General features: G+C 51.5%; 1 protein-coding gene across 2 annotated transcripts; it reads left to right on the top strand.

The window, feature by feature from the left end:
• Positions 1-395: 395 nt before the first annotated feature.
• Positions 396-9,703, top strand: SLC20A1 (solute carrier family 20 member 1). 2 transcript variants are annotated; one of them, XM_083514241.1, is made up of 11 exons: positions 396-652; positions 1,645-2,285; positions 2,446-2,586; positions 2,716-2,801; positions 3,585-3,681; positions 5,243-5,362; positions 5,878-6,141; positions 6,252-6,789; positions 6,945-7,130; positions 8,569-8,653; positions 9,151-9,703. In XM_083514241.1, the coding sequence occupies exons 2-11, from the start codon at positions 1,931-1,933 to the stop codon at positions 9,310-9,312; spliced, it is 2,034 nt and encodes a 677-aa protein (XP_083370367.1). In that variant the 5' UTR covers positions 396-652; positions 1,645-1,930; the 3' UTR covers positions 9,313-9,703. The 2 variants fall into 2 exon arrangements, with proteins under 2 accessions (XP_083370367.1, XP_083370366.1); XM_083514240.1 differs by having other exon boundaries at positions 432-652; positions 2,716-2,805; positions 3,589-3,681.
• Positions 9,704-11,809: the final 2,106 nt, after the last annotated feature.

Below are 11,809 nucleotides of genomic sequence, written 5' to 3'. Positions count from 1 at the left end.
CCTACTCGGAATAAGGGAACTTCCCTTAAAAAAAGGGAAACGTTGACAGCTATGGGTGGGGGAGAGGGAAGGATCGGGGTCCGGGGGGGGGGGGGAAGCATGCTTCCCTCTCTATTGGTGGTTGGGGGCACCTCTGAGCAAACGGCGAGTGGGGGATCGTTCCCTTCCCCACGCCTCTCCCACGCGGGGGAGTCGCTGGGCGGGGCGCCCCCTGGCGGCGCTTCCACCCACTGCACCTTCCCGGGAGGCGCGCCTGCGCGGGAGGCCCCTCCGGTGCGAGGGCGTGGCTTCCTTCGGGTGGGTGTGGCGGGACAGAGCGCGCTCTCTCTCTCTCTCTCTCTCTCTCCCGCGCGCGCCCATTCTCTTGCCTGGTCCCGCGCAGGAAGTGACTGGGCGGCCTCGGCCCCGCCTCCCTCGAGGAGGCGGCTATAAGTAGGCGCGGCCCGCGCGCCTTCCGAGACAGAGCCGTGTGCGCACGAGGTCGGGCGTCAGCGCTGTCGGCGCCGCTGATTGGCCGAGGCGGGCGGACGCCAGCCGGGGAAAGGGAGAGGAGCAGCCGGCGCGAGGCGGCGACACTCCCGGGCAGACGCCGCTCGGGTCAGACCACCTGAGGGGACTCCGCCGGCGACGCCACTCCTACGGGCCCAACTCGGTGAGGCGGAGGCCTGAGGCGGAGAGAAAGGGCGGGCGGGCGCTTCCTCCTCCTCCGGGTTTCCCTCAGGCGGGAGCGGCGGTTGGGGGAAGGCGGGAAACGCGGGTCTGCCGGGCGCGCTCGGCCCTCACAGCGGAGGCGCGCGAGGGGCGGGGAGGGTCCCCCGGGAGGGGAGGGGGAGGGGCTCGACGCCCCCCCCCCCGGAGGGAAAGGGAGCGAGCGAGCCCCCGCCTCAGACTCCTGTCAGGACAGGCCGGTGACCTTGGCGGGCGGTATGGCTGCTGGTGTGGCCGGCCGGCCTCTTTGTCCCGCGCGGAAGCCGGCTCAGCGCCGCCCTCGGAGCGGGGAGGAAGCATGGAGCGCCTGGCCGGGGTGAGGGGCTCCCCCTGGAGTCGGACAGGTGTTTGTTGGGTGCCTAGTCCATCTGGCTCAGTACAGTGGTACCTCGGGTTACATACGCTTCAGGTTACAGACTCCGCTAACCCAGAAATAGTGCTTCAGGTTAAGAACTTTGCTCTAGGATGAGAACAGAAATCGGGCTCCGGCAGCAGCAGGAGGCCCCATTAGCTAAAGTGGTGCTTCAGGTTAAGAACAGTTTCAGGTTAAGAACGGACTTCCGGAACGAATTAAGTTCTTAACCCGAGGTACCACTGTACTTAATTCGTTCTGGAGGTGCGTTCTTAACCTGAAACTGTTCTTAACCTGAAGCACCACTTTAACTAATGGGGCCTCCCGCTACTGCTGCACGATTTCTGTTCTCACCCTGAAGCAAAGTTCTTAACCCGAGGTACTATTTCTGGGTTAGCAGAATCTGTATCCTGAAGCGTCTGTAACCTGAGGTACCACTGTATTGCCTCAGCAGTGGCTCTTGAGGGCTTGAGGCAGGGAGTCTCCTCTTCCTATCTAGTCTAATGACCTTCCATGTGGTGGGCGGCATGGGCTGACTGACACAAGGCTTTTCTTCTTTTCCCTCCCCTCCAATCTCCTTCCAGGATGAGAGACCCCCAGTTGCCGCCTCCTTCTTCGCACAGACGTCCTTCCTCCTCCTCCTCTTTCGCAGCAGGATGGCGGACCAGGCAGCTCCCCTGAGCATCTCTTTCAGCCAAAGGAACTTGACCACAGAGACTGGCACGCCCAGCTTATAGCAGTGACTTTCTGGCCCTGCAGTATTTAATTTTGTAACACTATTTATTACAGTATTTTTTTAATCATACCTCAGTTTTTGTTTACACATCAAAGTAACGATTTGCTTGTTGGGAACCGCCAAAGTTAGTTATCATGGAGACAACCACCGCCACTGTGAGGAGTTACATCACCACCGCCCTGAGTGGCACGGCCTCCTCAGGTCCCTTGGTGGATTTCCTCTGGATGCTGATATTAGGTTTCATCATTGCCTTTATCCTGGCATTCTCAGTGGGTGCCAATGACGTAGCAAATTCCTTTGGCACCGCCGTGGGCTCTGGCGTGGTGACCCTCCGGCAAGCCTGCATCCTGGCATCTATCTTTGAGACGGTGGGCTCTGTGTTGCTTGGAGCCAAAGTAAGCGAGACCATCCGGAAGGGGCTGATAGACGTTGAAATGTACAACAGCACCCAAGAGCTGCTCATGGCTGGCTCCATCAGTGCCATGTTCGGTGAGGAAAACATCCATTCCTTCTTGCCTGCGCTTGGAAACTTAAAAACACTTGAATGTGGCTCACATTCTTCATGCTGGGTGTCTTGCTGTGAATTAAAACTTCAAGGGGCTCAGTTGTTGCCCAAAGTCCACTTAACCACTTTGCCTTTCTTTCTTAGGCTCAGCTGTTTGGCAACTAGTGGCTTCGTTTTTGAAGCTTCCCATTTCTGGTACACATTGTATTGTCGGGGCGACAATTGGCTTCTCTCTCGTTGCCAAAGGACAGGAAGGAGTCAAGTGGTCTGAATTGCTTAAAGTTGGTAAGCAATAACCTTATGGCCATCTTTTCCTTAATAAATGCAGGCCTTGATTTCAGTATGCAATTTTAATGTGGCAACAGCATTGTCTTGCAGTAGCAAATATTTAGTGTGTCCTTAATTCTTTTCCAGTGCTGTCCTGGTTCATCTCCCCCCTCCTTTCTGGCATCATGTCTGCTGTCCTGTTCTTTGTTGTCCGTAGGTTCATTCTTTCCAAGGTAGGTCTTCCTCCCAGTAAAACCTGATGTTCATGAGATGAATGTGGTGGGTGGGGACTCCTGAAACATGCTGCTGCCGGCATGTCAGAACTCACATTGGGAGCCATGAGGTATAGAAGCTTTATTAACTGAAGCTGGAATGCTAATAATGGATTGCAAAATGTGCCCCCCAGGTAGCCTACAGGCCTACTGTAATTTTTAATTCGTGTCCGTCTGTGGACAGCTTCCACTTGGCTGGACACTTTCCAAGTGATGGCATTTTTCCTTTCCTTGGCACTGAGTATGCTGAAGAGAATTTTAAAAAAATAGTTTAGTGTTCTAGGCAGAACAAATGCTATATAAACCACAGTTTAAAAAAAATGCATATGTGGCTTATGTGAAATGTAATTAAGTTTTCCCCAGCAGCAGATTCTCACATCTCTCTAAAAGATTGTCTCTGTTACAGCTGTCCAGAGTCCTCTGTTGAGAGGTTGCTCCTTTTCATGCAGGCACATGGCTGAATAGATCTGTAGTCCACAGTCTGGCCCAGACTAGATGGGAGGGGCAACAGTGAATTGCCACTGGCAACTTTGATTCTAGTTTTGAGTAGCATTGTATTCATTTCACAGACCCAGTTTCTATTGTATTGTTTTAAATCATGCTATGATAGTTACAAAGCAATCCATTTGTAAAAGTGGGGAATTCCCCACAGAAATGCGGGCTTGAACAATGTTTCCCTTATGTGGTATCGCTGTGAGCAGAGAGGACCTGGGTTTGCCTATTGCGAAACTCCTTGTCTTGTAGGTAGATCCCGTTCCGAATGGTTTGCGTGCATTGCCCATCTTCTATGCCTGTACAATCGGGATCAACCTCTTCTCCATTATGTACAGTGGTGCGCCTTGTAAGTAGACATTTGAAACAAGAGCTTGAATTTTTATAACCCTTTATCAACTTCTCAATCAAACAAAGAATTTTACCCCTTTTGCTTTACAGGAATGACTTCTCCTAGAAGGCAGCTGGCCTGGGCCAGTTACAGAAGGCTGCAGGCTCAACCCTAGATAATAATTTCCTCCCTCCTACCCAAGAGGCCTGCCTGCTCACAATCTAAATGGCTAGTAGAGACCTGTTCTCCTTAGTCCTCACAGAAGCTGCAGATTCTGACAGCTTAGTGCTGATACTGGGGTGCCACAGGCTCCCTCCTTTAATGACCTGCAAATCCTGACACTCTCCTCTTCCCCTCCCCGTTTGCCTCTTTCCTGAGACCTGGGATGCTAGCTGCTGAGAAAGAAGGGGGCCTAATCAACATTCTGCTTAATGAATTCAGGCTCACGGCAGGGCAAGAGGCCCTGTGGTGTTTTCCCCGATGATGCCTTGATTGCGTTTGATCCCAAATAATTCATCCTGTTATCCTCCCGCCCCCAAGAAGAGCTGCTGGCAACCAAGTACTTTGAAGAGGAATTCCATGGTCCTTTCTTGTGGCTTTCTGGGGTCTCTCAGTTGAAATCTTAAACTGTCTGTTACTAAGAGTAGGAGAAAGAAGCTGCCTTCTAGTTCAATGCATAATGTGTAGGATTAGGTCGTGACTGGTGGAAAGCAGATGGGTGTCAGGAATTCTAAGTTGCAAGTTGTCTGATGAAGGTTAAAAGCTTAGATTTGAATATTGGTTGCCTCAAGGTGAGAGACGGTGGCAGCTCTGACACAAAGAATATGGGGCAAGGGTAGGCTATGGCGCCATGTCCCACTTGAAATGGGGATGGTTTGTGCCACAGTTGCTCTGTGGTACTTGGGGGTCAGATAAATGTCAATCACAAATTTGTGGGCTCCCTCCTGGTTTTGCCTCGGAGCCTTTTGTTGCTATTGACAATCTCTGCATCTAGCCTCATGCCTTTAGGGGGCCAAGTAAACAAAAAGTGCAGCTAACCATGGAAGCGAGGGGTGGGCAGGGAGAAGCGACTTGCATCCAGGTGTGTTATGGTTGGAGGCTAGGACCTGACTTGAACTACCTAATTCCAGCAGGGCAAATCCTTTTCTGTAGACGAGGCCTTATGCTGTGAGAGACCATGAAGTTTCTGTAGCTGGGCCAATTGAAGTGCTCTTGGGCTAACTCTGTAAAAAGCATCTTGTGAGTCTGAGACAGGTTTGGGAAGCCTGATGATGTGAGTGGGGCTGTTTCCAAACTTCACAAAGACTGTTAACGGAGGGAGGGTTTTAGAGTATGTGGATGTTGGATGGAAAGAATGTAACCTGGCAGGTTGTACTTTTTACTTCTGTTAAGCTGCAATTGTAACTTTGAATGCTAGACCTCATTGCCTGTTAATACGGAAGACATAGATGTTGCGGATCTCAGAAGAGCAAGAAACCCTGGTCACTAAACCTTCTGTTCAGCTGGGGAAGAGCTCTTTTGTGCTGGGAAGGGCCCCGCCGGCCTTGGGGTTTTCAAGATGCATTGTTTTATTTCCTAGTGCTGGGCTTTGACAAACTTCCCGTCTGGGGCATCGTCCTCATATCGGCGGGGAGCGCTGTTGTGTGTGCTCTCATCGTCTGGTTCTTTGTCTGTCCAAGAATGAAGAAGAAAATTGCACGTGAGTACATTTAGAATTGTACATAATGTAATCTTGCAAATGTATATCTGATGCAGTGAGAGGCTGGCTGTTTGCTTTCAAACGTAATCTAAACATGAAGCGCCCTTCATGCGTCTTTCCACAAGGCACTTAACTGGCACAAATGGATGTCTTCTGGATTTTGTGCAGTTGAGAACTTAAGAGCCTTTTCTGTGTGCACTTGTAACAGGGCTATCTGTTCCCTGTGCCAGGCCAAGTGACAAAAGGCGGACATAAACTCTATGCACATAGGTGGTAGGAAAGGGATACCCAAGAGAGGCGTGTCTGTCACATCTAAAGCCCTGGATGCAGAACCCTGTGTACATCCTCAGCCTTTTTTGCCCAGTGTTTTCACCGATGCTATAAACAGGATTCAAAACCTACTAGCTCAGGGCTGCTGCTTTAACAGAGAGGTGAGGCAAGGTTTTGGGCATCTCTTTATGCACATTATGAAGGCTTTCTTGCTTGTCCTCCTGCAACTTCACTTCCTTCTGCAGAAGAGATCAAATCAAGTCCCTCTGAGAGTCCCTTAATGAAGAAGAAGAGCAGCCTGAAAGAGCAGGATGAGGCCAAGGTGGATAATAAGATTGCTGATGATGACGACCAGAGGAATTCCCCTACCGAAGGGGAGCCGTCCTCTGTGCCCCACAGAGCAGCTGTGGAGGAAAGGATGGTCTCCTTCAACCTGGGAGAGCTGGAGGAGATTCCAGAGCGGGAGCGGCTGCCCAGGGTGGAGATGAAGGAGACCAGCATTGACAGCGGTGAGTTGGCTCTGAAGCGGGGCGTGAGGGGTGGGGCAGCTCAAGCAAGTGTGAGCTGTGATGCCAGGGCAGTTCCCCTTCTCGTGCCAACCCGGACTTTCTGCCTGCAGGAGCCATGTCCTTTCCAAACGGTAGCCTTGCCCAATTCAACCAGGCTGTCAGCAGCCAGATGAGTTCCAGCGGTCATTACCACACGGTGCACAAGGACTCTGGCCTCTACAAGGAGCTGCTGCACAAGCTCCACCTGGCCAAGGTGGGGGACTGCATGGGCGAATCCTCGGACAGCAAGCCCCTGCGGCGCAACAACAGCTACACCTCATACACCATGGCCATCTGCGGAATGCCCCTGGACTCGTTCCGGGTGAAGGAGGCTGAGCCAAAGGGAGCAGATGAGGCGGAGAGGCTGGCATGGTCTGGATCAGATTCCAAGAAGAGGATCCGGATGGACAGCTACACCAGCTACTGCAACGCTGTGGCCGACCCCCACCCAGCCGACGTGGACTTGAGCCAGGCAGAGAAGGGTGGCAGCAGTGGCTCCCTGGATGAGTGGCATGACCAGGACAAGCCGGAGGTGTCCCTCCTCTTTCAATTCCTGCAGATCCTGACGGCCTGCTTTGGGTCCTTCGCCCATGGGGGAAATGATGTGAGGTGAGTGGCTGTGCAGCTTGAGTGGTTTAGAAAGATCTATTTTCCCATAAGGCCCTGCCTGTAATGGAGCCTTTGGCAAAATGGCTCCCTGCTGGGGTTTCCCCTCCGGCTTCGTCTTTCCACTTAATTGATCCCTGTGTGTTCCCTTTTGGCAGCAACGCGATTGGTCCTCTGGTTGCTCTGTACTTGGTCTACAAAACAGGCGACGTGTCTTCAAAGGTGGCGACACCGATTTGGCTCTTGCTGTACGGTGGTGTCGGGATCTGCACTGGCCTGTGGATCTGGGGGAGGAGGGTCATTCAGACCATGGGGAAGGATCTCACTCCCATCACACCATCTAGGTAAAGTGGAGAGCTTTTTTGCTTTATACTGAGCACGCTGGGGGGGGGGGAGTAAACTGTGTGGTTTGGAGGGCTGGGCTGGAATGAAGCTGGCAGATGTAAGGACCCTATTAGCTGAAAAGGTCTTGGGTTTGTCCGCTTGCTTTGAAGGTGTTTAGAACTCGGTTATGTAAGTATCAGTGTGAAGGTTTGTCATCACACCTAAAGTATTCCTGATGCAAGCTTACCGTCTCTGACAAGAAAAATAACCCCCAGCAAAGCTTCAGCCATGCCTTCTTCTGAAGCAGTTTTCTTTAGTGAATGCTCTTGACCCCCTGAAGGTGGTGGACACTCCTTCATTGGAGGCTATTAAGCAGAAGTTGGCAGGCCATCTGTCAGGGATTCTTGAGCTGTGGTTCCTGCATGGCAAGGGGTTAGACTAGATGAGCCTTTGGGGGTTCAAGTCTGATTCCACAACCCTTCAATCTGCCTTGTTCCTTTCACCCTTGGAGCTAGTTCTCTTTCTGGCAGTTCTGCATGTTTTCCTCTTCATACCTGCTCAGTTTCTTCAGCTTTGCTTCATGCCCTTCCTGAGTTTGCTTAGCGCTTTGTAGCCTTCAGCCTTTGAACTGAGTAGCTGTGCCTTGTGCACATCGGACAAGCCTTTCATCTGCGCCAGCCTCCCCTGGGGGCTTTTTCCTCTAGCCTCCTTGATGTGTAAAGGTTTGCTGTTTCAGTCTTGGCAGCAGAGCAAAAAAATGTGACTGCTAGGACTCTTTATCTCTTCAGGACTCTCACCTATCATAAAGGTGTGTGTTTGGCTCTGCAGATGCCAAGGTGCTCTGCATCACTCACCTGTGCAGCAGCCAAAGGCGCTCACCCTTTCCTCCAACCTTAGAGCAGAGGGAGGGGTAACAGGATAATTGAAGCCCCCTTTGGAAGCTCCAGGAGGAAGAGGAAGGCTGGGTGCTCATTTGCCAGAGGGTGATGAGTGTAAATTGTGATATTGCCAGACATGCATAACCTGTGTCCTTGACTCTGTTGCCAGCCCTGAATGAGGCCTTGGAAGAGTGTGGGTGTGTGTCATCCTGGGATGTCGATTCAGGCTTACAGCTAGACTTCAAAACGGAATAATGTAGAGTGGGGCAGCCAAATGTTACATGGTTACCAGTAACTGCAGGGTCCCGTCTCTTTTCTTTTAGCTGCAGCTGGAAGGCAGAGTGTCAGCTTCCGCTTGCCTTTCCTATGAGCAAGAGCTATGAGCCCATGTAGAGTAAAGGGAGGAGCAATGTCAGGGCAATTGGAGGCTGCAGTTTGCTTCCCAGCCACAGCAAAAGGGAAAACCAACTTTAAATGGAAAGGGGGGGGGGAATTGTGACAACCTTGGGCTCCACTTTGGGAACCCTGATATATTGAAGCTGCCCAGTGGCTCAGCCTAACACCAGCTCTTTCTCCACAGTGGCTTCAGCATTGAGCTGGCGTCTGCTTTGACCGTAGTAATTGCTTCAAATGTTGGCTTGCCTATCAGCACGACTCACTGCAAGGTAAGTGGAAGGGCTTCTCTGCGTAAGACTTGGATCTATGTCACTGTCAAGGGCAGTCCAGTCGAGGCTCAGGGGCTCTACAAGTGGGCATTAGGAAGAAAGTGGGTGTATAGAGTGGCAGATTTTGGCTGGCTCAAGAACCGGGGTGGGGTATTGCATTTTTATTCTCATACCTGGGCTGGGAGAAAGTTGTTTGCTCAAGGCCACCTCGGCTTCATGGCTGAGCAGGGATCTGATTCCTGATCTTGCAGATCCAAGTCCTAGCACACTTTCCCTTTTGCCTCTGTCTCAGTTTGAGAACTGGATTAAGCTTGCTTTTAAAGTTCATTTGAGCTCTAAGGTTAATGGAGAGTTTTTCACCGTTTTGTGAACTGAATGAATTCTGGACTGTTCTGACTAGCCTTTGTGGGCCCGCCTGCCTTGGTGCCTGGGACTTTCAGATCTTATCCCTTGTCAGGAGTGCTTGTGCAAGACCTGTGCTTTGTCCCTTGCTGCAGGTGGGTTCTGTGGTCTCTGTGGGATGGCTGCGCTCCAAGAAAGCAGTGGACTGGCGCCTGTTCCGCAACATCTTCATGGCCTGGTTCGTCACAGTCCCAATTTCTGGTCTCATCAGTGCTGCCATCATGGCACTGTTCAAGTACCCCATCCTAGGGCGATGAAACAGATGTGCCGGCAACCCCGTAGCTTTGCTGCCCACAAGCGCCTGTCTGCATATCCTTGCCAAGTGGCTGAAACAGTGTTAGGGTGACTCCACCATGTGCAAGAGGGGCCGGTTGTCGTCTTGATGCTGTACCTGCTTTTACGCGTAAATCTCTTGTCTTGGAACTAGAGAAGTCCCACTTCTGCTGGGCTGTGAATAATTGTGTCTACATTTCTATACTGTTTTGTATTGAGCTTTAACTTCATAATTAATGTTGTTAGACCTATCATTCTTGTTCTCTGAGCTGAGCCTTGAACTTGGCGAGCACAATGAGGAGGAGGGAGTAGCTTAGCAGAAATGTATGTGATGAGGGGCCACTTTTATAAATAAAAAAAACTTTTTAAAATAAAGTAGGCTGGGGTGTGTTTTGGTGGGGGGCAGCGCTGAATCTTTGCTTGGAAGTACATGGTACTTGGGGCCCAAGACAGCCATCAACCCAAACTCTCTTGTTAAATAAGCACCAGTCCAGTTTGGTTCAGTGAGCCAAGAATGTCTGCCTGTGCAAGTGGCTTCACTGCGTGATTTGGAAATGGCAGCACCTGTAGAGTTGAAAGGTGACCCCAAGGGTCATCTAGTCCAACCCCCTGCAATGCAGGAATCACAGCTAAAGAATCTGGCAGATGGCCAGCCTCCCAATGAAGGGGAATCCATTACCTTCTGAAGGATTCCTGGAGATAGTCCTCTCCTTTATGAATGAAGGGGCTATTGATGTCTGCACAGCTGGAGGCAGCAATGCTTCAGAATGCCAGTTTCTGGTAACCACAGGAGGGGAGAAGGCTCTTGGGAGTGAATCTACTTGAGGGTCTCCAGCTAGGGCACCTGGTCGGCCACTGTGAGAACAGGTTACTGGACTAGTTGGGCCATTGGCCCGATCCTGCAGGTTCTTTTTTTCCTGAATGATCCAAATTTGTTCCTTAATGTCAAATGCACTTACAAAGATAAACATTAAAACGTTAACCAACAGGCCACAAAATCAAAGACCCAGCATGAAAATATCAAATATTTGAACCATTGCCAAAAAGCTCAGGAAGATCAAAAGGACTTTGCAGAAAGGCAGGCGCCTGGGGGGATCCTGTGAGGCACCACCTTCAAAGCAGTGCCGTATATTTGTTTATAGGTGGGTACCCAGGGAGGGCGAAGCAGCCCTTAAGTGCTCTGGCCCTCAGCCGTGAAAAGCTTTTCTAGGTCCCAGCAAACAGACTGGGTGCCTTAGGGGATTGATCTACCACAGGTGTCACATGATACCAGCCAGTCCCAACTAGTCATCTAGCAGACACATTCTGTCCTGAGGGCAGTTTACGGAGACAGCACCATGTAATGAGCCTGACCTGCAGGTTACTGGAGCATGAAGCGCAGAGGCCCTGCCCTGCCCGCCTGGTTTATCATGGAAGCTAGGAGTTAAGGCATTCCATTCCAAAGAATGGGTCTGAGCTTTGCTGAGGTTGAAGTTGAGCTGCCCAAGGGAGCCCTCCACTTCCATGCTGTCCTGTCTACCTTGCCTCAATCCCCTCATCCCTTGAGACACATATGGGTGGTGGGGCAGACTTAGAACTTCTTTCATCCCCCTTGAAGATGGTTAGAGCATATTTTCTGGCATGCCGTCAGTCCTGGAAGATCATAGCCAAATGCTCCGAGGAGCATCTGGCACACTGGTAAGTGGGCGCTTCAGCAGCCATGTGGATGAGCAGTTTAACTGCAATGTTGAGAATCTGGTCTTATTTCATGCAGCCTCTTGTTGCCTCTATAGCATGCTCTAATCTTCAAGCTGCACCCTGTAATTATATAATTACTCTTTCCCTCACTGCTGGCTCCGTGGAATTGTGAGCTGGGGTGGGGGCAGCAGGGGAGTCCTGCAAGGATCTGTGCTGGCCCTGAGGACTTCCTGCCCTGTAGTCACAACTGCAGATCATTCGTTCCCAGGCAACTCTCCCCTTCCTGGCATTTTATCTCATCTCGTAATCTGCTCTGAAGAATATTCCATGTCTGTTAAGTCCTGCTCTTGGAAAAGTGGTAATAGGCAGTTGGGGAACTGTAGAGATGGTCCTAATGTAAGCAGAGCCTGCATCTAGTTATATGGCCAGCCAGCTGCAGTGCCTTCCTGAGTGTTCCTCCGCCCTGCAATTGGTACTCAGCTTCATTTGGGTGTGTTAGGGGGGCTGGGGTGATCTAGTCCAGTGTTTCCCAAACGTTTTTGGGCAACGGCACACCTGTTTACCGGAAAAAAATCTCGCGGCACACCACCATTAAAGCCCCGCCCCGTGACGTCAGCGCGCAGCGTCACGCCGGGAGGGACGCACAAAAGTGAAAGTTTTTTCCCTCCCCCTTGCCGGGGTGGGAGGAGGCAGCAGAGCGAGGGACTGAGGGACGGCGGCAGCTGAGGCGGCCACCCCTCGACGCCGTCCCAAAAGCCGCCAAAAAGCCCTAAAAAAAGAGGAGCAGCACAAAAAACACACCAC

The sequence above is a fragment of the Podarcis liolepis genome, assembly GCF_965112155.1.
Source record: "Podarcis liolepis genome assembly, chromosome: 7".
Taxonomy (NCBI): domain Eukaryota; kingdom Metazoa; phylum Chordata; class Lepidosauria; order Squamata; family Lacertidae; genus Podarcis; species Podarcis liolepis.
This window is presented reverse-complemented; position numbering and strand designations above follow the sequence as displayed.